General features: G+C 43.8%; 1 protein-coding gene across 1 annotated transcript in view; it reads right to left on the reverse strand.

Moving 5' to 3' along the window:
• Nucleotides 1–26,879, reverse strand: part of PTCD2 (pentatricopeptide repeat domain 2) — a 193,966-nt gene that overhangs the window by 105,967 nt on the left and 61,120 nt on the right. Inside the window, exon 4 of the mRNA XM_086960801.1 lies at nucleotides 10,380–10,497. Within this exon, the coding sequence (XP_086816927.1) occupies nucleotides 10,380–10,497 (118 nt within the window). The remainder of the gene's footprint in view (nucleotides 1–10,379; nucleotides 10,498–26,879) is intronic.

Raw genomic sequence — 26,879 nt, forward strand, 5'->3', positions numbered from 1 at the left:
CCTTTGCTATGCACATTTCCACCAATTTGTTCCAACTACAGGCATATACCATTTTAGTGGATGCCTGGCTGCCAAGATAACATAACAGGCTTCGGGCAGGAGGTCAAAAGCTGTCAACTGCTGCTGCTCAATCTCCACGCAAGAAGGTGGAGACTGGACAGGTTCAGGTGAAGAACTGTCCCTTGCTGCTGCGACTGAAGATCCTACCAAAGGGGCAGTCTGATTGAAGGATCGATGCTCAGAAGTTTGGGGTACCAGACTCTTCTTGTTCAGTCCGGAGCTACAAGAATGACTTGAACCCAGTCGCACTTGGTCTTATTGAGCACTCTGGGCAGTAGTAGTACAGGCAGAAAGGCATACAGGAGGCCGTAGCTCCACTCGCAATGAAAAGCGTCGCCGAGTGAGCGCCGCCGTAGAAACTTCAACGTGCAAAACTGCTGACATTGCACATTCTCATCGGAGGCAAACAGATCTAACCAAGGCTCTCCCCTCCACTGAAAGAAACCTTGCGCCACCTCCGAATGGAGGTGCCATTTGTGATCAACTAAGCACCAATGGCTGAGTTAGTCCGCAATGGTGTCCCTGATGCAGAGGTCTAGCCTGGGACCAGGGTTCAATTCCCCGCCTCTGCGGGTCTTGGGCTCAAAAATTCCATGGACCTGACAATTCTCGCCTCGGTGCCTATTCCAATCATGGAGTCCCACTCTGCAACTCTGGGCAATAGCTTGCTTAATCTCCACAACGGCCCCCACAACGCTAAGGATGCCTGGCCTCCACCTTGGGGGTGCCCAGGAGTGGAGGCCTCACAGGGAAAGCCAGGATGGGTTCCACAGCGGTATTCGTACAAGCGCCTTGAGACCCTTGCGGGTGAATAGTGCGCTATACAAGTATCAATTTACATTCAATTTACATGGTTATGTCCTGATGTTCCAGTAATTTCCTGAGGTGGAGAGCCTCTTGACAAAAGGTCCACGACCCAACCCCACTCCACCCGGTTTGTTGCAGCACCACATTGCGGTGGTGTTATCAGCGAGTCAACACTTGCACCACTTTACCCCCGACAGAGGGAAGGAGTGCCTTCAGTGCCAGTCTGATTGCCTGAAGCTCCAAAATGTCAATATGGAGGTCGGACTCCACCGGAGACCAGACTCTCCCACGTGACGGCCCAGTGCCAGAAGTGACGCATCAGTCACCACTTTCAGATCTGGTTGGGGAATGGAGAGGGATCTGGCTCTGACCCAATCTTGGTTCATGAGCCACCACTGCAATTGGTGCGTAGTTCCCTCCGAGATCTGGACGTAGTCTGAAAGATTTCCCTGATGCTGCGCCCACTGGAACTTCAAGTCCCACTGCAGAGCCCGCCTAAGCCATCTGGCATGACCCACCAGCAGGGTGCAGGAGGCCATGAACCCCAGCAGCATCAGTCATTCACATTGACGATGGACGCGAAGCCGACAGACGCCACTAATGCATGCGTAGGGGTACTGCTGAAGAAAAAATCTCCCAATCCAGACTGACACCTGGGGGAAACTCTAGAGAAATGAATCTATAACTAACAGTCTCTATCAGAATCAAATAACAGTATGTAGACAAAATTAGTGCTAAGTATCCTAACATATGAATAAGTGTTGTAGCCACATACCGCTTAGCTGGGTAGCAGGGGAACTGCAATTAAAGTGAGAGTGGGCAGACGGGCACAAAAAACGAGTCTAACAGAGGGCAGAAGGGCACAAGAGAGGGCAGAAGGGCACAAAAAACGAGTCTAACAGAGGGCAGAAAGGCACAAAAACCGAGTCTAACAGAAGGCACAAAGGCACAACAAGAACCCACAATGTGGTGTGTAAGTGCAAAACATTTCTTTCTGTGTGTAAGCAGCTCTTTTGCCATAATTTATAGTATATATTTGCTTAGTATAGTACCCACGTTGCTGACTATCGCACGTATTGTGCCTTATAATTGCAACACATACCTTTTTGAAATAAAGAAGCAGCAAGCGAGTAACAATGTGGTCCGCTGGCAAAGTGCTTCAGCACCACATCAAGATCAGAAAGCGCTACCTAAATTTTACTTCAATAAAACTTACCAGTAGTAAGCAAGGTGCCGGTTGTAAAAGGAGGTATGTGCCTAACTAGTTCAAAGCCTCACTGACACAGTGTTCAAGCAAGCCATGGTATTTCGCAGCAAAGGGGTATGCAGTGATTGTGTGTAAATGAGCGGCATTTGGCAGTGAAAGCACACAGGACTGTAAATGCTTCCAGGTGGGCTGAGGAGAAGGCGTGGTCGGGCTTATTTGGCAGCGTTAGTGAGGCAGAGACAGAAGGCGAGCTTCAATGGCTAAATAAAGTCTTGCAACAAGCTGGGCTTCCCAATAACGTGAAAGTTGGGACCAAGCAACACTATTACAGGTTAAAGGAACTGCGAGGAGGGGTGGCACAATGAAAACTAACTACGATAGCGGACAGAAGGCCACAAGTTAAACAAGGACGGAATATAACTAGAAATAAACCAACTGAACAATGCAGATGGAGTTCTTTAAACTGTGCAGCGTTAAAACATTTGTCTTTAATGTACCATTATTTCCAACAGTTGCTGTCGGTCTGCCATAAAAAATGCCAAACTTATTTTGACTTTTAAAAAAACCTACAAAATAAATAAATAATGAGACACCATATTTAAAAACTTTATTGTGTTCTCGTTTGCCAAAGCCTGAGTATGGCACTTCAAAATATGTGGTAACGGGTATATTGAAAACTCTACTGGCCCCGGGGCGCTAGATTAGCGAACTGCAGTCAATTGTACCTGAAAGGAAATGTGAGGTTGTCACTCGCCCTATATATCAACAAACCGGGTTACGCCAGCGAGAGCATCTGTAGGGCACTTTCCTGACTGGGATTGCATACAGGGAATGGGGGATGTGACATACAGCAGCGCAGTTCTTCTCCGCAAATAAATCAGCGTAAAAATCTCAGACGCAGGGAAGACAACTCAACACTCGCCCTGACACATGAACAATTAATAGCATGTCTGAGCTGTGACAAACCAATGAATTACGTATCTTGTGACCATTTACGAAAAGTCAAAACACAAATAAGCTTGCAGCCGCCTGTCAGTACAGTTCTCGCCCCAAATACCCAATTTGTATGTTTGTGTGTGGCAGAGAAAGGTTGCGTTCCTGCGCTTGAATTACCTAAACCTACAACAAAGTCTTCCAGGTAGAAACGCTCAATTGCACACAGGAAGGGATGCGAAAATAATGAACAAGGGGGAGCGGCATGCATAATCCTGATCTAGGAAGAAGCCCAGGGGAGCTTTGAAGCTCTCGGAGAATGCGAGTAACGGCCTGGTGGCCGTGAAGTGTGAAGCAGTGGGCGGGGAAGCACAGGAGCAAATGGTAAGGGGAGGAGAAATGCTGCTGGCAGGCGGAAGGCTCGAGCAAGCTCGTGCACGAGGACGTGCACCTGTGGAAATCCGCTTTTTGATTGAGAGCTTAGTTTAGCTCTTGGTTTCATCCCAATAGGGCTCGCCTATTATATCCCTGCGGGATATTAATAGGCGAGCCCTAAAAAACATGGGTAGCATATCATGAGACATGAATAAACTAATCAACTGTACCAGCACAGTGAAAACCAAAAGCCACAAGGTGCAAAATCAAAAGGCGCAATATCAAACTGAAAAGGCAGAACTCAAATTCCTTTCCCTCGTCCAACACCCACTCACAAATAGCCTTTATTAATCCTTAAACACCATCATGAACATTCCCCACCACCAATCATTTAACACGGATACATGCTAAATTTTCAGGAATCACAAACACAGAATTAGACGGCTACAACAAAAAATAAATAACATCCCTGTATGAATTACACATCACCAAACCTCCGTTCGCTTCCCTCACCGATGTAAAAACATCGGTCTGAATCTCCCAAATGAGCACAAGCCAGAGTCAGTATCATTCCTTCTCACAAATTTCAGATCCTTTGGCAATCACAGACCGCATACATGACTAACTCGACACAGCTTCTTTGACAAGATATATTGATCAATGAATCAGGATTTGGCGAATAATCTGACCCTCATTAAACCTGAAACTATAGCACACCCATAAAAGATGCTCCACAGATGCACAGAAATAGAATCAAATGATGAATCCTCTATACTCCATTATACTCTTTCTCACACACATACAACTAGATTATTGCCAGACCCACATTCATTCAGAAACAACAGATAAAGCAGTAGCAAAACAAAAAGGCAACAGCGAATCGTCAAGTGCAGAGGCCCAAAGATTTTCTTTAGACATGCGGTGGCAGTGCTGCCATGTGAGGGGTGCTGAAAAACAAGGGGTGCTGAATAACAAGGCTGCCTAGTCTTGAGTTCACCTGCCGACTCTTCCAGCACCCTACACTTACTGGTTCTTAATCTCGCTCTTGCAGGTTTTTTTATCCATACTTTCTCTCTTTGTCACTGTTTTCTTACCCTTCTCTTGCTTATTTCTCACTGTAGCTCTGGGACAAAGTTTGATGATAAAAAAACAAGTCCTGGTCCCCAAAACAAGCCTGTTGGTTCCCACCACCTGCGGCAAAATTAAGCACTGATCGCTATACAAGGGGGAGTAGAATACATTCTTTGAGAATCTAGAGACTCTACTCAGAACACTTTTAAATTAACACTCAACCTGGTAAAAATGGTCACAGCACTTTGATAATCTTCGGGAAGGAAGTCCTAGAACTAACAGCAGCCTGGCAGAGCACAAAAACATCACATCCTCTAATGCATATGCTCAGCATTCGAAGTATTCCTAACCAATCCACACGCATCTGTGCGTTGACTTTCATCATATCTGTAGACTCTACCCCTAGTAGAAATCACACCCATGCGCAACCTCAACAGGAAATATGGAACCGGTAAATAACGTGCGTTGTGGACTTCAGAAGCCATTTACACCGTCTCCCCGTCAGAATAGACACAAAACACCAAATGGTTTACTGCTGAACATGTAATCTCCAGAAAATAAACTGTACTGAACTCTGAAAAGGAAATGGCTATGCTCCAAGAGCAACACCAACAAACAACAATGGTTTGACCAATTTAAACACTATTTGTGCGGTGGCTATTTCCAAAGGAGAACAGAGGCAGATAGTGATGCCCCAGTCTAATCTGTCTAGGCCCTTAACACCTCTGGTGTCAGGGGGAAGGGGAGAGGGGGGGGGGGGGGGAAGAGGGTTTTTCTGAAATTGTCCCTGCACCTGCCCTCACCTTGTGTACTGTAGACTATGTCCAGAACCTTATGCTCTCTGCAACGTTAACTCAAACCCATCCCTACTAGGCTTCTAGTCTCAATTGGCCTTCTCTAAGAAATAGGCTATGAAGCATGAGTTTCACTTCCCTGAGCCTAAACCTAACTTTGCATCCTACCTTCTCCTTTGCTGGACAGTCATCTGCCTGCCAACACTTCTCGCCCTGAAAGCCCTTCAAGTGTTTTATACCTTTTTTGGGGTTTTTTTTATAGCGCGAACTTGACCCGAAGGTATCGGGTATCTAAGCGCTTTACATGAGCACCAATTGCGTTACATAAGGACGCTTTCATTATTGTTAGGCATGGGGAGATTAAGTGATTTTCCCAGAATCATTTACTGTTACCCAAAGAAAACAGGTACACTGTCCTTCTCAGAAGTATTAATACTAAGAGGCAGGGGACTCGGCTGCGGTGCAGTAAAGGGATCGGCTGCTTGCACTTCACAGCCCACTTATATACAATCAGCTGTCACTTTCCTTCAATCAATGCCACCTGCTATTTTGTCTCCATAGCAATTGCATCCGGCACAAAGGTAATGCTGAATTATAATTCACTATTGGAGTTGCAGCCAATGACAACTGCTAGGTGCACTCCAAATGTGGCTGCTATTTCCCACAAGTAAAACGTTATTGTCCTAGGGATTAATTTTCAGTGAGAGTTAGGGTTTGCACGTCCCAGGGGTTTAGAATGATCATACAAATGTGGTGCTTAAGATTCAATGACATCAGTGGTCTGTGGGATAGCACAAACAGGCCCTGGGTGAAACTAGGTTAGGCCCTCGTGCTACAAAGGCACCAGGAGGAAAAGGAGGCAGCTTTAGCAACTTGGGACCCGTATCAGGGTTTAAATGCACCGTAGCACTGATTAAGGTGTTCAAATGTAATGCCACCTTACGAACGCGCTGCCTGTTAAGCCCTGTGGACAAGGAGGTAAAGCCCGGGCTTTGTTTGGATTTTGTTTTGCTTTCAAATATTTGTGGTAATTACTAGCTTTACGGTCAGTCGATTCAAGTTTTCAGAGGGGATCCCATAAAATCTTTAAAAAGACAAACCCCATTGCAGAGTTAGTAATACTGGTTGATCAAGGGTTACAGATTATAAAACACAATAAAGCAGCACTTTTTGGGTGTTGGTAACCTTAAAGATGTTCCTTGTAAAAATGCTTTCATGTCTGAGATTAGCAAAGCGTTGTACTGTCGTAAATGGACATGAAGCAATTAGCTTTTGGGTCCTAGTCATGTAATTTACAACTCAAACTTAATAAAAACAGAGATCACACCAATAATTGATTATTAATAGGCAACTACTTAAGACGCAGAAAGTAGAACAAGTGATAGATACAGCAAACATTTAGCCCTCACTTAAATTGTAAAGACTTTTCTAGCTGCAATCCACATTGGTACCGACAGCTTTTTATGTGGGAGTTTTATGAAACTGCCAGTTTATGAAAATTCAAGGTTCCTGCAGATTTGCAGTGCAAATTGAGAGGATATTAATAGACTGCCCGTCCCTAGTCAATGCTTCGTTCCTGGAGCACCACTGCAGCTTCTGAGTTATCTGAGAGTATATAAAAGATAAAGTTTGTGTAGACAAGAACGTAGATTTTTCACAGCCTGGTAGGCAGAAAATCTGGATGTTATCAAGGACATGGAGGCTAAGATTGAATATTTGATTTCTGTTATACTTACTATCCTTCAAGTTTAATTGTACTCACTGCAGGTGAGAGAATGTGCCCCTGGTTTTCTGCATTCGTGTCTTCAGGCGATCTTCACCATCCTCTACAATCTAGGTGGGTAATTATTTTCCCCAGGGGGTGGTTGATCGATCCCCTTTACAAAATGAGGCCTTGTTGGGCATGTGCGTGGCGCTACAGAGCGCACGCGCATCTGAGGTATCTTCAACTATCTTGAGCGGTCACCACGATAATCCTTCGGTGCAGCAAATCAGAGCAAACCACTGCACTGATTGTCCCCGCAGGGTCAAAGATGGACATAGATGATAATTTGGGGGGAAATAAATGTTCGACCCTCTTTCAATAAAATTCCCTCTATCCCCTTTATGGGCACCGTCACACCATGCAGCTGATTACATCTCCTTCTGGGTAAGAATGGAGATACCTAAGGAGGTGAGATCTTGGCTGAGATTCGAATGCCCACGCCCTTCTCTTCCTGATAAGTTTAATATGAACCCAGATTTGGATGCCGCAGTAGTGGTGTTTATTAATAAGAGCAGGAAAGACCAGAGCAAGGGCCAAGATAGAGGCTTGAAATCCTGCCAGGGCTGTCTGTTGGACGGGATTGGTCCCCTGACTAAAATGTTTGAAATGGCAGAGGGTGCCAATCTCAAGGAGATTCCAGTTGATGCCAAAGAATTACACTAGTGTGCCCAGAGAGCCATTTGGCTAGCACTGCTCTTTCTAATGAGAGAAAGACGTGTATACTCCTTAAGATCAATCCAAAACTGATTGAACTGGCAAATAAGATGGTCCATCCTCTCTGGGACCCCCCTCTTCAGAGATGATTTTATCACAGGTATGGCCAAATGTGTTGTAGTGTTTAGCTCCATATAAAAGTCCCAAAAGGATATTAAAAAGGTGTTTCAGGACAGGGTTATAGGTAGGGCGGGGAGAATGTAGGGTTGGTTCCTCAGCTGAAGACAACCTACATCAAGACCCTACTTGGGACATGGTTCAGCCTGATAGGCTTTGGATCCTACTAAAATTTCTACCCCAGAAACAAAGATTTCTTGGCTAGTCTTCCAGAGGAGATAAGAGACCAAGAGGAATATCAGCAGGTAAAAGTGTTTCAGATACCTCTATAAAAGGTAGGAGGCAGGTTGACCCAGTTTTGTGGGAACTGGAGGCTGGTGACACAGGATCCCTATGATTTAGAAACTGTTAAGGGATACAAACTGGAGTTTATGGATACCCCAGTGCAGACCAGGAAATCTTGGGAGATAAGATTCTCAGAGGCAGATTCAAAGTTGGTGACACAAGAGGTAGAGTATGTATTGGCAAAAGAGACCATTCAGGAGGTCACAGATGTTAGTCTAGGTTTTATCAGCAATATACTCCTGGTCGAGAAGAAAGACAAGGTATGTGACCAGTGATAAATCTAAAGGAATTGAATGAGTTGGCTGGATATCACCACTTCAAGATGGAGGGAATTAATTTGTTAGGAGATGCCCCCAGAAGGCAGGGTGAATCCTTCTTTTGTCCTCTTCAAAAAGGAAATCAAAGTCTCTTGATCAAGAAATTCCTGCATTAGAATGGCTATTACGTTGGATATTGAGGTCACCTTCGCAGATTTGTAGCCCAGCTGCCAGGGCTCCCGAGAATGCCTGGCTTTACAAGACTGTGATGCTTTCGTTTTGTTGGTTCTGTTTTGACTGCCTATATCACTCTTGATGTATAAACTGTAAAGCGATCTGTTACCTTCGGTGGTCATGTTCGCGCTATAGAAAGCTTTCTAAATAAATAAATAAAATGCGTTAATGAGAAAGAGATTGGCTAATGAGGTTAGATCTCAATGATGCATATTTAACTTTACCGATTTGGCCACCTCGCCAGAGAGATCTTCACTATCCTGACATATAATCGTAGCTCAGCCCATCAGAGAAAGACGTGCTGCTGCGCCGTGACTTTACACGGTTGCTTATCTCGGGAATTCCTGCTGTATTCTCAGCCCCTGTATTTACATCAGAGGAATCTATCAGCGGTTACCACCTGAGACCGCTTATTGTGTTGGGAAAGTGGCTGTACTCTCTTTGGACCCCCGAAAAGGAGAAGGGAAATTAAACTCTTTTTGTATATCCCTCAAGTTATTTTTGGCTTCGTTGTTCCTTTCAAATTATCCTACATATTTAAGGCATTTGTACCAACGGTGTTCCACCGAGATTGCTCGTGAGGGCATCACCTCTTGAAATCCAGATCGCGATCGACTGTTCTGTATTAAGTGGCGGGCGCCACCCAAACATTTCGGATTATATATATAATTGTTATCTCCAGCATCTGGATATAGCCCCTGTGATATTTGGCATCAGGCCCTGAAAAGATTGATTTATTGAAAACTCAACAGATCCACGACTGTGGAGAAACTTTTATAATTTTCCTTGCGCCCGACGAAGGAACTTTTGGATATTTGTCCTTTCCGAAACGCGCATCGGCGCCATGTCTTTGCTTGTATTATATTTGCCCTTGTTCTTTTTTTGTAACTCATGGTCCTGTTAATATTGTACTGTGCATTTGTTTTGGTGTATGACGGTGTGGGTGACTGAGAGGATGTCTAAATGTATGAGTTTAGTTGATGTGTTTCTGTTGATCAAATTGTATTGTATACATATATATGGAATGTTTTTTATGAAAGAATTTAGGATTGACTGGAGATAATAAACTATATGTTTTTCTAATATTGTTTGCTGTGTGGGACAATGATGGTATTTGAAAAGTAATGGATATATTACCTAAAGGTATTTAATGATCTAGGAGAGGTTCTTGTGTTTTTTGAGTTCCAATTTGGCCACCTCGCCAGAGAGATCTTCACTTTCCTGACATAAAATCGTAGCTCAGCCCATCATAACTTCTGAGATGCAATTGTTCTTGTTCAGATAAAATTATTAAAAGCAGGACTCTTTAGATCGGCGATACTCAAAGTACGGCCCGGGGGCCGCCTGTGGCCCTCCTGGCCTTCACATGTGGCCCCAGGGTTAACAGCAGCACTGGGCTGCTGTTTACTTCAGAGAGCACTGACATTTAGAAAGATGTTCAATAAATGGGGACGCTTTTATTTAAAAGCTAACTAGAGTAAAGGAAAATAATATATTAAAGTAGCCTGCAACATTTAACCGCCCACAAAGCCCCACTCCCATCCTGCTAGCTTCAACGCAGCCCTCTGGCTCACCACAGACCATACTTTGCGCCCCCTCGGAAAATGTTTGTGAGTATCTACACTTTAGCATCTTAAGACCCCAACCTGGTTACATTGAGACATAGGTAAAATTATGAGTAACACTTATGGTGAACTGAGAAACTGGCTAGTGTAGGTTCATGCATCCAGCAGTGGCAACAATTTAAACAAGATACATACCTGATCCTGGATTAGTTCCAATGCAATTTCAGGCAGATCCAACTCATAGCATAACCTGATAAATAGGGGCCCAAATTTGAACTCGCCAAACGTCCTACTTATGTTCTCTGAATGGTACCTAAGAAGTGAATCACAAACAGATATGTAAACGATTTGCAGAAGGACAAAACCAAACACATATAAGAGGCATATCCATGTATATTACATATGTATTGGATAAATAACGAGTACATGCAATATATACCACTGAGGGGTTCTGGTGACATCATAAACCATAAGGCCAAAGACCAAGTGATTTGGAAATGTGTGTTTAACTCTAAAATGGCAACACATAAAAGCAGGATCCTGTAACAGTAGTTTTTTTTATATTACAGATTTATTTTGGGGCAGTCAGTTTGCAAAAGGCGCTCTTTTTCAAATGGAGAAATGGATATTGTGAGATGTTGGACTACACTGCTCGGCCATAAAAATATAAAAACATTATTAAGGTGTTGAGAGTGTACAATTGCAAAATAAAAACACCCTTTGATATGCTGAAAAATGAATTGCGTCTGTAGAAGAGACTTTTTAGGCAAAATGCAGCTGAACGATAGCAATGATTGGAATTGGGATGATCTGGTTTTCTTAACCATTCATAAATACAATTTAGCTTAACCAGACAACCGTAAAGATGTGCAGAGTGGTCATGAAGATAAAACTCACTCCACAGGAACCAGTGAAATATGTTTAATACTTCATAGGTCCCATATCTTCAATTTCACTTTCTGCAATAAAAGCCCACTGGCATATTATATATCATATAGCGTGCTCTAACTGCTGGTGCAATCATTTGGGCTATGACCACAATCCCCAAAATAATGCAGACACAGAAAATGTTGACGCTGCACTCCCGGGGGCTGTGTTTCGAAATGTATTTGATAAATCAACAGCATTCCACCAATGACTTTCGTCTATATATCAGTCTTGCTCGCGATTTTAGTTTGTGCTTTCATGTCTTTTAAACATTGACAGGCATTCTGGAACTTGTGGTCCGCCCAATTAATATTGTACCTGAAAGCAATTACTGGATTTGCAGTTATTGGTAAACTATACAGCAAAAACACAACTCAAACAGGTTATTTTTCGTCTTACATCTCAAAGGAGCGCACTAACAATCCATATAGCACAGTGTTGGTGTTCTGAAAAGGTAGTGCTACAACACTCCTGGCATTTGCTCGATCTCTCACTTTGCATTTCGACAATGGGTGCTTTGTCCTCAATTATTTCAACAACAAAGCTTCCATTCAAGTTCAAGTTCGAGTTCGGCCATTTGTAAAGCGCACTACTCCCCCAGAGGGTCTCAAGGCGCTATGGGAAGGGGTTCATTATTTGTCGAAAAGCCAGGTTTTGAGTTCTTTTCTGAAAGAGATGTGGTTCTGAGTAAGGCGGAGGTGGGTGGCACAGATACTTCTCAGTTCCCTGTCTCTTTTGTTAGTGATTACAAATGCTAATATACCAAAATTGTCACGCGAAGACCTGGGACACCGATCTCCTGGATACTAAATCAGTTGAAAGGTAGCAGAGATTTGAAAGGTAAATTAGTGCTTAATTTGAGCCGGTGCTTTCCAGTGCTCGGCACCTGCACGTAATTGCAGGCACTGGCACTTGGAACAGCTGCTCATTTGAAGATGAGTAGGAAAACAATTATTTAATAATTCAATACATGTTTAAAACAACTAATACCAGCCACCCAAACCATTGTTAAAGCGTGGGGGTCTTGACGAGTCAGAAATCTCACACTTGTAGAAGTGTGATGGTTAATAGTTGTGTAAATTCTGTTATTGGCAGCGCTGGCACTGGCAATGTGTGGTGCAAACTGCGGTGGCCTCATTGGGAAGGCCCCAGCACTTATTTATTTACAAATTAAGCACAGAAATTAACCCAGGACATATGCTTATTGTCTCCCATGAGGAGATCCCTGGTGGCAGTCTTCCTGTGTGTAGTATCACTTCACTTGTCTCTGCACATAGTTCGGGGATAGTGGTCCTATCCCAACGACTGCACAGCAGTTAAAACGCGCACCACTTTTCGACTGCATTGTTGCATGGATTTAAGTAGCGGTTGCGCCCGGCATGAACATTGCTTTTTCAGAGTCAAATAGGTCCAGTGCCAAACAAGCGATACATATAGTCACGTGTGTACTACACACTGCAGGACTGCGACAGCCCGGATAGGCACGGACTTCCACTTTGTCTTGGGAACCGCTGCAACTGGTTAAATGCCAACAACAATCTCCTCGCCTTGCCCCTGATTTCAGATTGATTCCAGCAACTGCATTTTTCAATAAAGAAGTTAAACCTCTACTTATAAACACATTTCTGCCATAGATTCTAGGATCTTCTCTCTTCGTTCCTTTCATGATACGTTAATCAGTCCTATGACTACTGCTACCCTGTCAGTGTTTTGTTTTCGTTTGAACCGATTGCTCCTGACATTGTGTTGTACCCTCCCTTATCTATGGTGCTACTATATCCTGCATTTTTCTAGACTATGACATTATTGTTGGTTCTATTTGTCTCTGCTCTCTGATTAACTGTAAAGCGCTCGGATACCCGCTAGGGTCACGTTTCACGTTATATAAAACGTTTCTAAATGCATAAATAAATAAATAAATAAACAGCTTCATGGAACATGGTGAGTGTGTTCTTGGCGCAATTACCTTTCATATCTATGAGAAGCCATAATTGGTTGGTGCCCGGGAGCCTCATGTATCACCATGGCATGAATGGCAATTACGAGCGCCTAATCAGAGAGACTGGTGACTTATAAATTAACTTCTTTGTTAACTGGAGTATTGCTGGTGAAAGGTGTTACATTAAACGCATGTACCGTTTAAAGTGAAATCAGGAAGATTCAAAACGGAGGAGTGCATTACCACTGTGCTAAAAGGACTAATGCCGAGACTCCTCTATGTTTAAAGCATGATTAGATCTCCAAAGGATGTCTTTCATTTCACGAACACGTGCATTGATCTGAAGGTCAACATTAATCAGACTACGAGGCCCAGAATGTCTATGGGCATAAAACTAAAAGGCATGTGAGCACAGTATGCAATTGTTAAACAAACTCAGGTACTGTGAGCAAGTCCGTAATGGTTGAAACACATTGGTGGCGTTGTGGCTAAGTTGCTAATGCTAATTAATTAACCGCATCGCTGCGGCGGTTATTTTTACGCTGCACGGCTTTTTTCTAAAAGCCGCGTTATAATGACGAGCTCAGCTCGTCATCCGCACACGCCCACCGTGGCTGATGACGAGCTCAAGCCCCCGTATAGCAGGTTACCATAGAACATTTGGTTTGCTAATAACTTTTGCGCCCTATGACAAATGTTCACAAAACTTTCCACAAAAAAATGGATTCAGCAAACTTAGGTCCTTCCTGGTAGGTTTCAGTATGATCTGTCAAGCACAGGCAGAGCTAAAAAGGGTGTTCCCAAACCCGTTTTCCTCATGCAATTTTCTATAGACATTTTGAACAGCCAAAACGGTTGAACATGATTACACCAAATTTGTCAGAAAGCTAGATCTTTACCCAGAAAGTGTGCTTTTTGTGATTTGGTGTAAATCTATTCAGTAATTTTTGACACATTAAGGTTCAGGTTTGTAGATATCTGGAGATAGGGGAGTATCCCAGGACTGGAAGATCAAAATATAAGATCCAACTGGGTGCTGTCAAGATCTACAATGATGTTTGGCAGCCATTTAAGGACCTGAGGTCTCTGTGTCGTAGGAGGAAAAAACGTAAAACACACAGGGGGCAGGGTAAGGTTAATCTAGCCCCCGAGTGTGGGGGGTGGTCTCAGAAGGAGCCCTCCCCCTATGGGCCAAAATACCAAAACGAAAATGTATTTTTTTTTTGTGTCCTCATAACCACTATATAGACAAAGTACCAGAAGGAATTTACAAAAACAGCGGTCTCAGTTTAGCTTGTAAACTGGAAGGGACACGAGTCTTCTAGGGGCCATTTTTCCCTCAGCTGTCATCCGTAATCCCAGTAGGCACGAGGTCTGTGATTTACCAGTTTGCTGCAAACCTTGGGGTAATTTAGCAGCCAAGTGGGGCCGGGCATGAACCGGTTAGCGGCTGTTCCATAGGCACAAAATATTTAAGTACCATAGGAGATCAATCATTGGACCCGGGGGAAAAAAAAAAACCCAGGATGAATCAATGAAGCCAAGAAAGTAGATACCAAAACGCCTTTTTGCTATGATTGCCGGATCTAGCCAAATCCATACGGGAGGTCTGCAAGACTGAGGATTGCCAATCTCTAAATGTAGGGGGTGAAGAGTCCTTCCATTTTCTGCATATCTCCCTTCTTGCGAGCAGCATAGCATAGAATACTAGAAACTTAGCTGGGTTTTGTAGACCTTCAGATACCCCGAATATCACTAAAGGCAGATCTATGGTAACAGGGCTACCCAGTGATTCTGTAAGATAGTTTCTGATGTCCTCCCAGTATGTAGTTAATAGTGGGCATTCAAAAAACATATGTGTGTCTGATGCAGCAGTCAATCCACATCTAGCACAAGACACTAGCTCTCCTCCTACAAACTTAGATAACCTAAGAGGGGAGTAATATGCCCTATGGAGGGTAAAGATGTGGTTTCTGCGAAGCCAAGATGGTTTAACAATCTTCCACAAGAGTTCAAAAGAAGTTATCCAAAGATTTTGTAAGTTATGATCCATCAGAACTGAGCCCTATGTTGACTCCGGTAGAATAAAGTCTCCATCCGATTCCAACAAAATAAGGTTATACCATTTAGATACTTCTTTTTTTGCTGGCTCGCAGACTACTAGATCAGAAACAAATTGACTGTGCCCTCCAAGTTTGGGTTTGTTCCTATTAGCAGTAGAGGTTTTATAGGCCACAGTCCAACTATGAATCTGTAGGTATTTAAATCTTGAGAGATTGGGGCCGACCTTAGCTTGCAAATGTTCCCATGAAAGTGAATCCCCCTCGAAGAAGAGGTATCCCCAGACTTCAAGACCTGCCTGTCTGAGAGGGATGGCTAAAGTATCATCAAGCCAGGTAGGATTTTCAGGCAGTCCCCACAACAGAGTTTTTTCACAAAAATAATTTAGTTTTATAACTTTCGTGACTTCAGCCCAAGTTTTAGCCAGACCTTGTAGAGTCTTCAATTTAATTTTTTTAAAGAACTTAGGGTTACCAAACTTAAAAAGAAAACCAGAACGATTATTTTTTCCCCATCCAGCATGGCCGCGTACATAAGGCCTACCCCAGAACCTAAAGGAACCTTCAGCAACATTTGTGAGTGGGATAATTGAAAGGCCCATGCATACATTTTTAGATCTGGTGCCGCTAATCCACCCTTGTCGCGTCTCAGTCTATTTTTTCCAGGCAATACGTGGAAGATGATTATTCCAAATAAAGGATGAGATGTTGGATTGGAATTTAGTTAAGGTAGTATGATCAAAGTATAAAGGAATAGTGTTAAATAAAAAAGAAATTTTGGGTAGAATGGACATTTTTATGAGGGTAACTACCCAGTAATGAAAGGGGCAGATGTGACGGCACTCTTTAAGAACTGAAGATAAATTTACTTGGACGAGTTTATTAATATCCTTAACTATCGTCAAGCCTAGATATCGCAATGAATTGCCTACTTGCAACTCAGTTATAGCATTCTCATCGTTCCATATAAGCATTTCCGTCTTCGCTGCATTAATCTCATAGCCCGAGATTTGTCCAAATGTGTTAGCTAGTTTCAAAATTGCCGGAAGAGCAGTGGAGACCCCAGATGTTAATATAAGCACATCATCGGCATATAATGCTACCTTTCTCATCCAGCCTTGATAGAAAAAAGGTTTAATGGCAGTCTCCTCCCTTAGATGTTGCGCAAAGGGCTCAATGTAGAAATCAAAAAGCAAGGGAGAGAGCAGACACCCCTGCCGGGTGCCCCTAGAGATGGAAAAAGGGCTCGACAGGTCACCATTAACAAGGAGACAGGCAGATGGATTACTATAGAGGAGAGCTATCGCCTTACGGAACCTTTCCCCTACACCAAACTTAGTCAAGGCCTCCGACAGGTATCCCCAATTAACCCTGTCGAAAGCCTTGGCTGCGTCTAGCGTAAGGGCTGCTAATGGTAGGTTATTTGTTGTTGCGATATCTATGGCTCCAATCAGGTCGTAAGTTAGTTCGTACAGTTGTCTCCCTTTCAAAAACCCCTTTTGATCCGTATGAAGAACCGAAGAGGCGATAGAGGCCAGTCTAGTTGATAAAACTGTGGTAAAGATTTTATAATCCACATTCAAGATGGAAATTGGCCTGTAAGAGCCGCAAGCCTCTTTAAGTTTACTAGGTTTTAAAATAAGGGTGATGAGGCATTGTCCCAAGATGAAGGAGGGGATACTCCTTCTACTAGAATTTGATTGAACAAAATCGTGAGGAAGGGAACAATTTCTGATTCCAAGATTTTATATAATTCGGATGGCAGCCCAACGAAAATGTTACTAACCCTGTAAGCATCTGTTTGTGGCATGTAGTGCTGTAGATTCACATGCTGTGCATACTCCTGCCATCTATTGTTAGGCCTGGAAGTGTGCAAGTTGTTTTTCTTTGAAGAATTCTTATGGAGTCACAGTACTGTGACTCCACCTCTTGCTGGCAATGCGCATTGTCATCAGCTTCACTATTAGATTTTTTTCCGCACAGCAGGCGAGGATGAAACTGAAGCAAAACAACACAGGATAGAGAAAGAAGACCATAAAAGAGAGGTAAGAAGATGTGATAACTGCAACAACTGGAGGCGCCTGGGGAGGAGGGTGGGTTACATTTTAATCTACAGCACTACATACTACTACAGATGCTTTCAGGGTGAGTAATATTTTCTGTTCAAAGCACATGTGGCTGCAGATTCACATGCTGTGCATAGACTGTAAAGCAGTCTTTCCTAAGCTGTTCCTGGCCTGTGGATGTTGCAGAAGACTAGATGGCACGAAGTCCAGCCTGACCAACATTTGCTTGTTGGTGGGCGAATACGTACATACAGTAGTATTCAGTGAAAGTGTGCGGTGTAAACCAAGCAGCTGCTTTACAAATGCCCGCTATTGGGTGGTTCCCAAGGAAGGACAGAAAGGACCCTTTCTTTCTGGTAGAGTGGGCCCTAGAAGGAGCAAGGAAAACTCTTAACTTTTGTGTAACTGGTTTAGATGCATTTCATTATCCACCTAGCTATGCTTGATTTTGATAAGGCCTTCCCCTTTGTGTGGTTCAGAAAAAGCAACAGTTTGAGGTTTTTTTAAAGGGCTTCTCTCTGTCCACATAGTACATTAAAGCGTGTTTGACATCTAAGGTATGAAGAGCCATTTCTGCAACAGAGTCAGGTTGTGGGAAAAACCTGTGAGTTCTATAGACTGGTTAAGGTGGAACAAGATCGCCTTAGGAAGAAAATTAGGGGTGGTGCAAAGGACCACTCTACCTCTATGAACACGATAAAAAGGTTTTTCCCAGGTTAAAGCCTGGAGCTCCCTAACACGTCTAAGTGAGGTGATGGCTACTAGGAAAGCTACTTTCCAAGAGAGAAATTGCAAGGGACATGATTGGAGGGACTCAAACGGGGGACCCATAAGTCTGGTGAGGGCATTATTAAGATTCCCCACTGCGGCCAGTGGCACCCGGAAAGGAATGACTCTTGAGTCCTTCTTTAAAAGCTTTAATGACTGGAACCCCGAAGAAAGAAAGAGATGTTGCCCATCCTGGAGATAAGCAGCCACAGCCGCCAAGTGCAGCTGAATGGAGGTGAATTCTACATCAGCTTTGGAGGTGCAGTAGGTAACAAACGAGGGTGTGAACTGTGGCTGCAAGGGTTCAATCTGATTTGAAAGGCAGCAGCAAACATACCGTTCCATTTGGCAGTTTAGAAAGTCATGAGTTGTGGGTCTGCTTGCATCCTAAAGAATGTTCATAGACTGCGGAGGGAGAGTGCGGTAACAAAATTCTAAGGCTCCCAGAGCCAAATTGCAAGGTTGAGGCTCTTGTGTTCTGGGTGCCTTATTTCTCTATGGTTCTGCGTGAGAAGGTTTGGTGTGCATGGGATCCTCTTGCGCAGGACCACAGAACGCTTGATGAGAGTGGAGAAGCAGGTTTATGTGGCCCAAATAGGAGTCCACAGGATGAGGGTGAGAGGGGTTTGATGCATCTTCTGAACCAAAAATGGAATGGAGGTGGAAAAGCGTAGGCAAATATCCCTGACCAGTTCATCCACAGTGCATTACCATGGACTGTGGGTATCTGGAGGGGAAGTTTGGGAATCTTGCATTTTCTGCTGTGGCGAAGAGGTCCACGTCTGGAAACTCCCCAGTGAGAAAGTACCGGAGTAGGACTCCTGTGGATTTGTTACTACATGTTCCTGAGAAGGTTGGCAATGTTGTTGTCCACCCTGGTAGGTAGTCTGCAAGCAGTGGGTCCTGTGGGTGAGAACCCAGCGCCAGATGGAGTAAGCGAGCAGAGAGAGTTGAAACTGGATTACCTCCCTGCTTAACTATGCAATGCATGGCTGTCCTGTTGTCCGTCCAGACAAGGACTACCTTGCCCATATGTGGGAAAGGAAGACCATGAGGGCTAGATGGACAGCAAACAACGCTAGGATGCCCCTGTGACTGGGATCCCACTGATCCTGGGCAGTCTGATTTTGTAAAGGTGCCCCCACCCACTGAAAAATGGTGCTCTACGGAACTGAGTCTAGCAAGGGCTGCCCCTGCAACAAGTTGCTGGTGTTCCACCACTGAAGTGAGCGATGCGAAAGGCAGCTGAGCAACACAAGTTCCTCCCAATGACCCTACACCTGAAACCACTGATGCGATAAGCATTCCTGCAACAGGCCCATGTGCAATCCTGCATGGGGTACTATGGTGATACAAGAGGCCATCATGTGTAGGAAGCCATTGACTGTTCAGACTGTGACCTGTTGACTTGGCTGAAAAAGAGGGAGCATCTCATGGAAGGACTGGACTCTTGCTGGTCTGGGATTGACTTTTCCGACCTCTGCATTGAGTATGGCTCCCAAATTAGGTCAAATTTGAAGGGGCTGAAGAAGAGACTTTACAGCGTTGATGCTAAAGCCCAGTTCTTGAAGGAGGTGTATTCTGGCTTGAGTGTGAACACGGCACTACTGTTGCGTTGTGGTCTTTATCAGCCAAACGTCCATGTATTGAAATTCATTGATGCCACGTCTTCGCAGGGTCGCAGCTACTACTGCAAGGCATTTAATAAAAACTTGAGGTGTGGTAGTGACCCTAAAGGACAGCACTTTGAACTGGTGGTGTTAACCACTTACCACAAACTAGAGGTAGCACCAATGCACCAGATCAATTGGTATTTGGAAGTAGGCATCTTTGAGGTTGAGTTCAGCCATGAAGCCGCTTTGCTGTAGCAGAGGAATGACCTTCTGAAGAGTGACCACGTGGAAATGTTCTGACAGGGTGTACTCGTTCAGGGGCCTGAGGTCCAGAAGGAGCCTTAGGGACCAGTCCTTTTGGAGAATGAGAAATTAGAGGGAGCAAATCTCTGAGCCCTGTAGATATTGTGGCACAGGCTCCATGGCCCCCTTGAGAAGGAACACTTGGACCTCTTCCTGAAGCAGGCGTTGGTGTTCTGGGGTGAGGACATGTCGGTGGGGTGGTATGTTGGGCGGTGTGGAGAGAAGCTCCAGTCAGTAACCGAGCTGAATGATGTCGAACACTAACTGGTCTGAGGTGATGTGTTGCCAAGCAGAGAAGTACATCTGAAGCCATCCACTGACAGGTGTTGTGTGGTCAAGGGGAGGAGTGGCAAGTCATTGTTCGGCTGGGACAGCTCCTTTGGGGAAGTTACCTTTACCTCTTCATTTGGCACCGTTTCCACTGCAGACACCTCTGAGTAGCCTCTTGAGCAGGTTTATTGAGCAGGCTACTGTTGAAAGGACATGGAGGCTTCTGGGGAGGTGGTCTTGGAGCCTCTGTGTGATATGCTGAGCAGCGAAAAGGATCCATGCAGGGTAGGCATCTGCAGGATGCTCGTGGCTTTTGCTATATCTGTGTCCTACTTAATTTTCTCAAGCATCTGGCTTGAATCTGGAGACACAGAGCCAGGAGAATGCTGGAATTAATCCCTCGAGCAGCAATGTCCACAGAGTCCAGGGCAGACCTGATTATTGTATTGGAAATCAGTTTGCCTTCTGTGACCATCTCACGTTCTCCCTTACAGTGCTCCTCTGAGAGATGTTGGAGGAGCTCCTCCATTTCATCCCAGTGTGCCGGTCCTACCTAAAGAGCAGACCAATGGAATTGGCAATGTGGAAGTGGTTGACAGGCTGTGCTGCAAAGTGCTTATCAGCCACATTAATCCTTTTGCTATCTTTGTCCGGCAGAGGTGCATCGCCGGTGCCCAGAGCATTTGCTCACTTACGAGCAGTATGAACCACTAAGGAATCTGGTGGGAGTTGGCCCTTAAAATAAATGGGATCTGAAGGGACGGCTTTCTATTTCTGGTCAACCCGTGAGGTAATAACCCAGGCCTTGACAGGTTCCTTGAAGATGTCACGAGTGGGCTTGAGCACCCCTTTCAGCATGGGCAGATTACTGAATGGAGTGAATGGCAGAGGATACAGTTTCAAAGAGGAAATCCTCTTCAACAGGCTCTTTATGCATTTGGTTAATTATGGTAAGCAGCATCCCTAACTAGAACCTCATAATAGGAGGCGGTATTGTTTAGTGGGGAGTGTCACTCATGACATTCAGTAACATCATTGATACCATCAGTCCAACTTCTGACATGATATCATTGGTGACAACACTTGATATCATTGGTGACAACACTGCATGGCGGGGGAATGAGTTATAATCACCAGTTATATATAACAGGTGAATTTCAGTGATTTTTTGGTTTAAAATGGTATGCTTTAATTAACATTTTCACCTATGTCACTTTATCCTTTGCTTTTTCAGAGATTGAATATATATATATATATATATATATATATATATATATATATATATATATATATATATATATATATATATATATATATATACAATGAAAAAACCATTGGTTTTAGGCCATATATAGTTAGGGATTTGCATTTAGAAAACCTTATTTTACTCGCATAAAACCATTGAAATTCCATATATAGTTATAAGCGCTAACTATATATCGCGCACCCGCAATCCACTGCTGATGATGTCACATATTACATCATTCATGACATGGTTAGTGACATCACTGATGACATCACTGATGACATCTCAAATGACATCACTGATGACATCACTGATTACAACATCCAGTGACTGTATGTTTCTGTAAAGTTAAAATATGTTTTACATATTGAAGAATGAGTGGATATATAAGTGTCTGGATGAAGGATTTACTAGGTGCATGACTGACTGATTGAGTGAGTGATTAAATGTGTCTCACTGAGTGCATGGGTTAGTGACTAAACTGTTTTAATTTGTGCATCATTATATCTGTTGTTCTACAAACTGCTGCATATGTTGATCAGTAGCTATATGAGTAACTGTATGGGTTATTGATTGGTTGTCCAAGTATTTGTATGGGAAACTGAGTGTGTGTGTATGGGTGGCTGGGAGGTGTGTGACTCTGTACATAGATGTGTGAGTAGTTGATTCACTATATGTATAGATTCAAAAGTGCATGTGGAAACAGCTGTATGGGCGGTTGACTGTGTGCATGAGTGTATTGGTGAGTGAATGGATATCTCAGTGCTACATGTCAAATTAAGTACATATGTAAAACACAGTACATGTGAGAGTTGACATCTATAAATAACTGTGCATAAGAGCCAGTGAATGTGTGAGTGGCTGTATGGATCATTGTGAACATGTATCAGAGATTGTATAAGAGAGTAAAGTAAATATGTGTTAGTATATGTTTGAATAAGTAAGGTGTGTATAACTGTATAGTTGAGAAAATGGAGGTGTGATTGATTTTTGGCATAACTGACTAGGTGTGTGAGTAACTCCATGGATGAGTGACTGTCTGTTTACACTGATTGTATCTAAGGTTATATTAGAGTCTGAAGAGGTTCATGGTATTATCACATGAATGATATCATCAGTGATGTGATCAGTCATGTCAAATGAGATGTTATCAGTGATGTCATCAGTGATGTCATTTGAGAGGTCATCAGTGATGTCATCAGTGATGTCACTAACCATGTCATGAATGATGTAATATGTGACATCATCAGCAGTGGATTGCGGGTGCGCGATATATAGTTAGCGCTTATAACTATATATGGAATTTCAATGGTTTTATGCGAGTAAAATAAGGTTTTCTAAATGCAAATCCCTAACTATATATGGCCTAAAACCAATGGTTTTTTCATTGAATTTTCAAGGTTTTGTAAATGCAAATTCCTAACTATATATGGACTATAACCTATGGTTTTTTCTGTGAATTTCAATGGTTTTTTAATAGCAAATATCAAAAGCTGTCAAATGTCAAGTACGTGATAGGTAAAAACGTTTTCGTGTTTATGCACGCTGATGTGCTTTGAACGCTGCCCCCCCCCCACTCCCCTCTTTTCTCTTAGTAGTACTCTCTCTTTGCAGATAGTGAACGGTAGTTAACGCAGACCTTTACCCCTGTTGTAATCCGTCGTACCTGCTTGTCTCTCCATTTGATTATTATCCAAGTATTTACTGTTTTACAATTGGTTCTCTTTGGATCATTCTCTATTTACAAACAAGCACAAAGTCGCAATACTCTGTTTAGTCTTTGCAGATAGTGAAAAATCGTGTAAAAAAATAAAAGTAATCGAGCAAAATCAGTAGACCACTAATTCGATCTCTTTTTGACCTCGGTAAAATACAAACATTAGGAATAACCCTTCATGAGAAATACGAAAATAGTGAAATAAACTGAGCTCCACACCATGAGGGCTGCAAAACAGCTCGACTCCGCCACCCACACCGCCCAAAATAACGACAAACCCTATGCAAATATTATAAATATACACAACACACCAGCAAAGAAACAGAGTAAAACATTTTATTAAATAACTATTTACATAACTATTTTATACTTTTTATTGCCCGATCCGGCTAGCCTAATCGATCGAGCATGAAACTCATGCACTGATAACAAGCGTTGAGAGTTTGTAGAATGATGGCTTCAGATTTTCCACATACGGTGTAGTGGCGCGAACTGGCAGGGGGCGTTTGGATTCTACCCCTTCTCCAAATAAGATTTTCATACGTGAATGTTCGTTCATGCTTTTTGTCCCTGAGTTGCTTCCATGTCACTGCCTTACATAAATGGCATAAGTCCTGGTTGTTGAGAGCCATACTTCAGAGTTCTAAGCAGCTCTTGTAACACTGTTTAAACCTTATTTGCACCTGCTGCAGCTTCACTATTCAAAGTAAGTGGGGTCCATTTGTGGACCTGACTGCATTGGAAAACAATATGATACGGTGCCTCCCTAAACCGCTTGACGGAGGCCCCCGAGGGGCGGTGAGATGGCGCGGACTGAGAGGGGGCGCTTGGCTCCTGCCCCCTCCCCAAGTCGTGTTGCCCTGGTGAGGCCTGAGATCGCCCCCGGCATAGGCGGCCGGCTCCCGGGGTCCGGCGGAATTTTTTCCCTTTTGAAGAATCTTCCATTCTGGAACTTGTCCCACAATCCGTTTGACCTGAAGACACGCTGTCGTGGGGCGCCCCTTTACCGTTTTAGTTGCCATTCCGCCCGCTTTTGGTACTCTGTGCCTCTTCCGCCATTCAGCTGTTTACCGCCCGCTCTTGCGACTACAACGTCTCGCTCACCATGTAGTTGAGTTGCTCCCGCTCTTAAGATTTAACCGAACTTTTTGGACTGCTGAAAGCGGTTGTATTCCGACCGCTGGTTGGTGGAGACATTTTGACTATATTCCGGACCTGCATTGTCGCGTAATGCGTCATATGACGCGACGCGTTAGCGCACCCGGAAGTGCTCCGGTGCGCAAGGCGCAGCTTCCCGGAAACGATCCAGAGCGCGCCGCGCAGCGCGTAACGTAAGCATAACAGGTCATGTGACTTGTTAATAAAACTTTTCATTGGTTCATTTTACTTTTCTTTTCCTAATTATGTAAGACTAGGTCATATGACCTAAAAATAACACTTTTCATTGGATTAAAACATTTTTTTTCCCAAACGATGAAAGCCCCACCTTGTTTCTGGATGTTTCAGACTGAAGCTGGCGTCACCATGAGAGCACCACCATCTCGTAGCTCCGTCGTGGCCATTCCGCAAGCAATCATGGCAGCCGCTCCCCACCGGAAGCCTGCGGGAGTCGACGGCCCCCAAGACTTTTGTACAATCTTCAAGGCTGAGGGGACGCTTTCGAGAATGGAACCCAAGCCCTGGCAGACAAGCGTCCGAGTTCCAAGGTGTCCCAGGGCCATTTTACTGGACCAGGCCCAAATCCGAAGAGCCGACCGCCATTTTAAGAGTCCTGTGGAAGCCGCCTATCGCTGCACCGCAAGAGTGGGAGCAACTCAACTACATGGTGAGCGAGACGCTGTAGCCGTAAGAGCGGGCGCTAAACAGCTGAATGGCGGAAAAGGCACAGTGTAGCAAAAGCGGGCGGAATGGCGACTGAAACGATAAAGGGGCGCCCACTACAGCAGACAAGCCTCCGCCATGTGCTTCAAAACTGCATATGTATCTCGTGATATCAAGGTTGGGCAACCAGTACACAACAAGCAGTTACGAGTCCCATTTACACCGGCGCCATTTTGGGCGCGGCCGGGCAGGTCCAGGATCTACTGAAACATAACAAATGAGGCTGACGTCTTTGAAGCAGTTGACGAACAGCAGGACATAGCAAATAAACATGAACTCTCTAAAGCTGTTAACTCACTGCAGGACAAAACAAGTGAACCTGAAACCTCTGGAATAATTGTCGCTCAAAAGAACAACACACAAAACTCTGTAGAGTCTGAAGAAAAAAAAACAGAAGGGCACTGTAGTTTCAGACACACTTAACACTAATGACTAAACAAAGATATCGTCTGTTTATGAAGCAGTTATCATCTTGACAGAATTGACAAAGAAGTGTACAGACACCAATGCTATTAAGAAACACAAGGAAATCCTAACGCATCAGCATTCTCGAAAGAGGTTGACACAGATAACATCATAAGGAACAAAGAAAGACCTGTTCACTCTTGACACCCCAGGTGCTGTGTATGTTGCACTATAGTGCTGCATCGAGAAAACGGGCAACCCTATTGATGTGGATTTTTCATTATTGATTATTGTAAAGAAATGGCGACTCCCCCCTTTAGCAGATTAGCTAAATGTTTGCGTAATTTAGGCATAAAAGTTATATTATTGTTGTTGTTGTTGTTATCGTTATAGTTCTGGTTAATTTCAAAAAATGGTTAAATATATTTACAGTTTTTGTTGCGTTCGTTATATTTAAATGTTAATAAAGTTTTAAAATCTAACTTTGTTGGAGTGCTATATATGTTTAAAAAATCGGGTGAATGGGGCCTTGAATCGGGTTATTGTCATGTGTGGGCTTTGCAAGTGTACTGCTACAAGATCGGACATTTCAAACTCAAATGCACGTTCTTTTTCTTACCTTTCCGAAGCATGGAGCGCAATAGCAGGCAGAGAAAGGGTGATGCACGTGTTGAACACTGCCTGGCCTGCAAATTGCTGGCAGTGCCCCCCCGCCCGCTCCTGAAAGAGGGCGCACACACACACCGCCGCCCCGAGTACTTCACAAATCTTTAAAAGACCATGCGCTTGTTCATGAGGCTTAAATGGTTTATCACCCCTTCTAGAACCCCTGCATCGACCCTCTGACGTTTCCTGGAAGAATTAGCACGTAACACAATACCAAGCCCTGTCAGCTGAAACCCCCGAGAAATCATGGGGCATATTATCAAGGGGGTTTATTTCCGCTTTTTTGGCTTTAAAAGCCAAAAAAAAAAGAGATAAAATTATCTCCCTATTACCAAGCTGTCGCTAACACCAGTTAGTGACAGCTAAAAGGAGATAGCGACCATCTTGGGCCCCGCTTTGCATATCAGTGATATTTATCACTAATGACATGCAAAGTGGGCGTGCCAAGATTTTAGCGACTGGAAACAGTCCCTAACCATCGCTATCTCCTATTACCAACTTTTGGAGATATTCGCGCTAAGCGCGAATATCTCCAAAACCTAACACCTGCCCTGAGCAGTTTTAGCCATGTTATCCAATGGGAAGTGGATAACATGGCTAAAAGCATTTGCTGGATAATGCATGAATGTCGCTGACTTTTCAACGATATTCATGCATTGCGGCCGTTTTTTATCGCATTTGCGATAAACCTTGCTAATAGCAAGGTTTATGTGCGATAAAATTCGCCGAAGTGCGGCGATAATTTTTGTCTCTAAACAAGTTAGAGACAAAAATTACCGCTAGTTGTTGGTAATATGCCCCCGGGTTTTTCCTTGCAGGAATCGGGAAGCGAAA

Source organism: Lissotriton vulgaris, chromosome 3_1, assembly GCF_964263255.1.
Source record: "Lissotriton vulgaris chromosome 3_1, aLisVul1.2, whole genome shotgun sequence".
NCBI classification, from domain to species: domain Eukaryota; kingdom Metazoa; phylum Chordata; class Amphibia; order Caudata; family Salamandridae; genus Lissotriton; species Lissotriton vulgaris.